Raw genomic sequence first — 2,391 nt, 5'->3', positions numbered from 1 at the left:
AAAGAGCCCTAGGCTAGAATTCAGGATGCTATTTTTAAGTACAGTGGTAGGAGAAGAGAGAGCCATGGTGCCATGCCAGCAACATTTGTTGTTTGGTGCCCAAGGAGACACTGGGATGACTCGCATGGCTGGTATTTAACTTGGTATTTCTTGCTGGGCTTCTGTTACAGCAGAGAAATAATTTCCTTACTCTCAAGCATGTACTTCTTGGCAATAGGCAGAGAGAGCAGCCGGATGTGGCCAACGAGGGAGCCCCAGGCATGGGCTCTGGAGAGTGGAGCTTCAGGAGGCAGAGGGTTGTAGGGCTGGATCAGGAAGTACACGGTCAGCAGCACCAGCCCCAGCGTGAGCAGACCCTGCAGAGAGGAAACAGGCAGGGAATTAACCACACTGCAGTCAGCTGGTGTGCCCTCAGAACAGGACACACCTTCTGGCTGCTATCAAAGGGCTGTGGCTGGAAGGTGAACCTTCAGATTTTTGCTGTGGTCCTTGTTCAGCTACAGTGGTATTTAATAAACCTTAGTGACAGCTCTGCACACACGCTAGGACTGCCCAAGGATTAAATTAAACCTGAGCTACTCAACTCTGACTTTTTACCAGGGTATGGAGTGATAGGATGAGGGGTAATGGTTTTGAGCTTGAAGAGGGAGATTGAGGTTGAACATAAGGAGGAAATCCTTTGCTGTGAGGGTGGTGAGAGCCTGGCCCAGGTTGCCCAGGGAAGCTGTGGCTGCCCCATCCCTGGCAGTGTTGAAGGGCAGGTTGGATGGGGCTTGGAGCAACCTGAGCTGGTGGGAGGTGTCCCTGCCCATGCAGGGGGTTGGAACTTGAAGGTCCCTCCCAACCCAAACCATTCCATGGTTCTACCTTGGCAAAGCAAATAATCCAGCCCCACAGCAATCAGGATTATCTCCAGACAGTTCCGATTACTCCCACCAAACCAAACAACAACTTGCACTTCTGCCCTTCCTCTTACACAAGGTTTTCAAGGCTTTTTGCAAACATCCATCAAGCCCTGAAACACTTTGGCAGAGTTGGCACCAGCTCCCTTCTCCATATCAGGATCTCAAAAAAGAAAAAAAAGCCCTGATGACATGACATGATGCATTTCTCTCACTGGCCAAAGCCCAACAGAATCACCAGCAAAAACAAGAACAGAAGCTGAAAGTTCAAATTTCCAGTTTCCTGTTCTCCTGCCTCATTTTACAGCTTTTTATAGGATGGGAGGAAGAAAGCTTGAACTTTTTTTATTTTTCTTAAAGAGAAGCAATTGTGATGATTTTGGAAGGATGATGCTAAAATATTTCTGAATATTATACCAGCAGGAAGTTTATCAGCCTTGCAGCAAACATCTCCAACCTGTCTGACAACATCATCCATTCACCCACTCTTTACAGCATCTTTTAGTTAAGGGTCTCAAAACATTTATCTAGCATCATGGCAGCCAGTTTATTTTATAGACTAGAAGATGAATAAATACAGGTAGAAGCTTGTGACAGGGGCAGAAACAAAACCTGGATCATTATTCAATCCCCATCTTTCCTCATATTTCCACCAAGGGTGCTGACACTGGGAATCTCTGCCTGAAGAATCAATTCAAGTCTCATTCTTGAATAATTTAAGGAGAGGAAGGTGTTGACATGTTAACATTTCAGCACACATGAATGATTTCAAATCTTGGTGAACTGTCTTTTGTTTTCAAACCAGCTCGTGGGACAGGGGAAGGAAGCTACACCTCACAGCTCTTAAAATAAAGAACTCAGAAAAGTTCATCTAGAAAATGCAGTGGGGAATAAAAGGCAAAAGGAGAACTTCTGGCTCTCCAATGGTCTGTGCATGCACAAAAAGACACCTTACCTTGTAGAGAGCCACTAGGAGGGGGTACCGTGGAGGTCCCCTTTGGGGTTCGTTTCTTTCCAAAAGCTGCTTGATGAATTTCTCAATGGCTTTTTCTGACATCCCACACTGGTGGCCAGTCTGCCTCACCAGGTCAATCGTCTCTGACAGCTTGTCATAAATGCTGAGCTCACTGGCTGAAAGCTCCATGGCCTCTGATGAAAAATCCCTGTGGAGAGATTCAGCAGGTTAAGAGAAAACACACTCCGGATGTACAGCTCAGCAACAGCACGTGCAGGGAGATCTCAGGAACATCAAAACATCCAGGCAAGAAGGAAGACTCCTCTGGAGCAAACCTGTGTGCAGCCAGAGGCACATTTATCTGCAGTCCTAACAGTGTCTGCTGGTTCAGGGGACTGAAAGAAGCTGGGAAATGTTCTGACAAGAGAAGAACCAGCTGAGATTCACAGTTTATGTAAACGAACAAAGCTCCCCAGAAATCAATGAAACTCCATTTATTCCTCTATTCCAAATGAATCTGACCCATAAAGGGAT

General features: G+C 46.2%; 1 protein-coding gene across 1 annotated transcript in view; it reads right to left on the bottom strand.

Moving 5' to 3' along the window:
* The window catches only part of LOC104392034 (chromosome unknown open reading frame, human C6orf89), a 16,729-nt gene extending 14,669 nt beyond the window's left edge, over positions 1-2,060 (bottom strand). Inside the window, exons 1-2 of the mRNA XM_010001389.1 lie at positions 1,858-2,060; positions 191-356 (exon numbers count right to left, since the gene is read on the bottom strand). Coding sequence (XP_009999691.1) covers positions 191-356; positions 1,858-2,046 — 355 coding nt within the window. The 5' untranslated portion in view covers positions 2,047-2,060. The remainder of the gene's footprint in view (positions 1-190; positions 357-1,857) is intronic.
* Between the last annotated feature and the right edge of the window lie 331 nt (positions 2,061-2,391).

This window comes from Chaetura pelagica, unplaced genomic scaffold (genome assembly GCF_000747805.2).
Source record: "Chaetura pelagica isolate M959 unplaced genomic scaffold, ChaPel_1.0 scaffold507, whole genome shotgun sequence".
Classification (NCBI taxonomy): domain Eukaryota; kingdom Metazoa; phylum Chordata; class Aves; order Apodiformes; family Apodidae; genus Chaetura; species Chaetura pelagica.
This window is presented reverse-complemented; position numbering and strand designations above follow the sequence as displayed.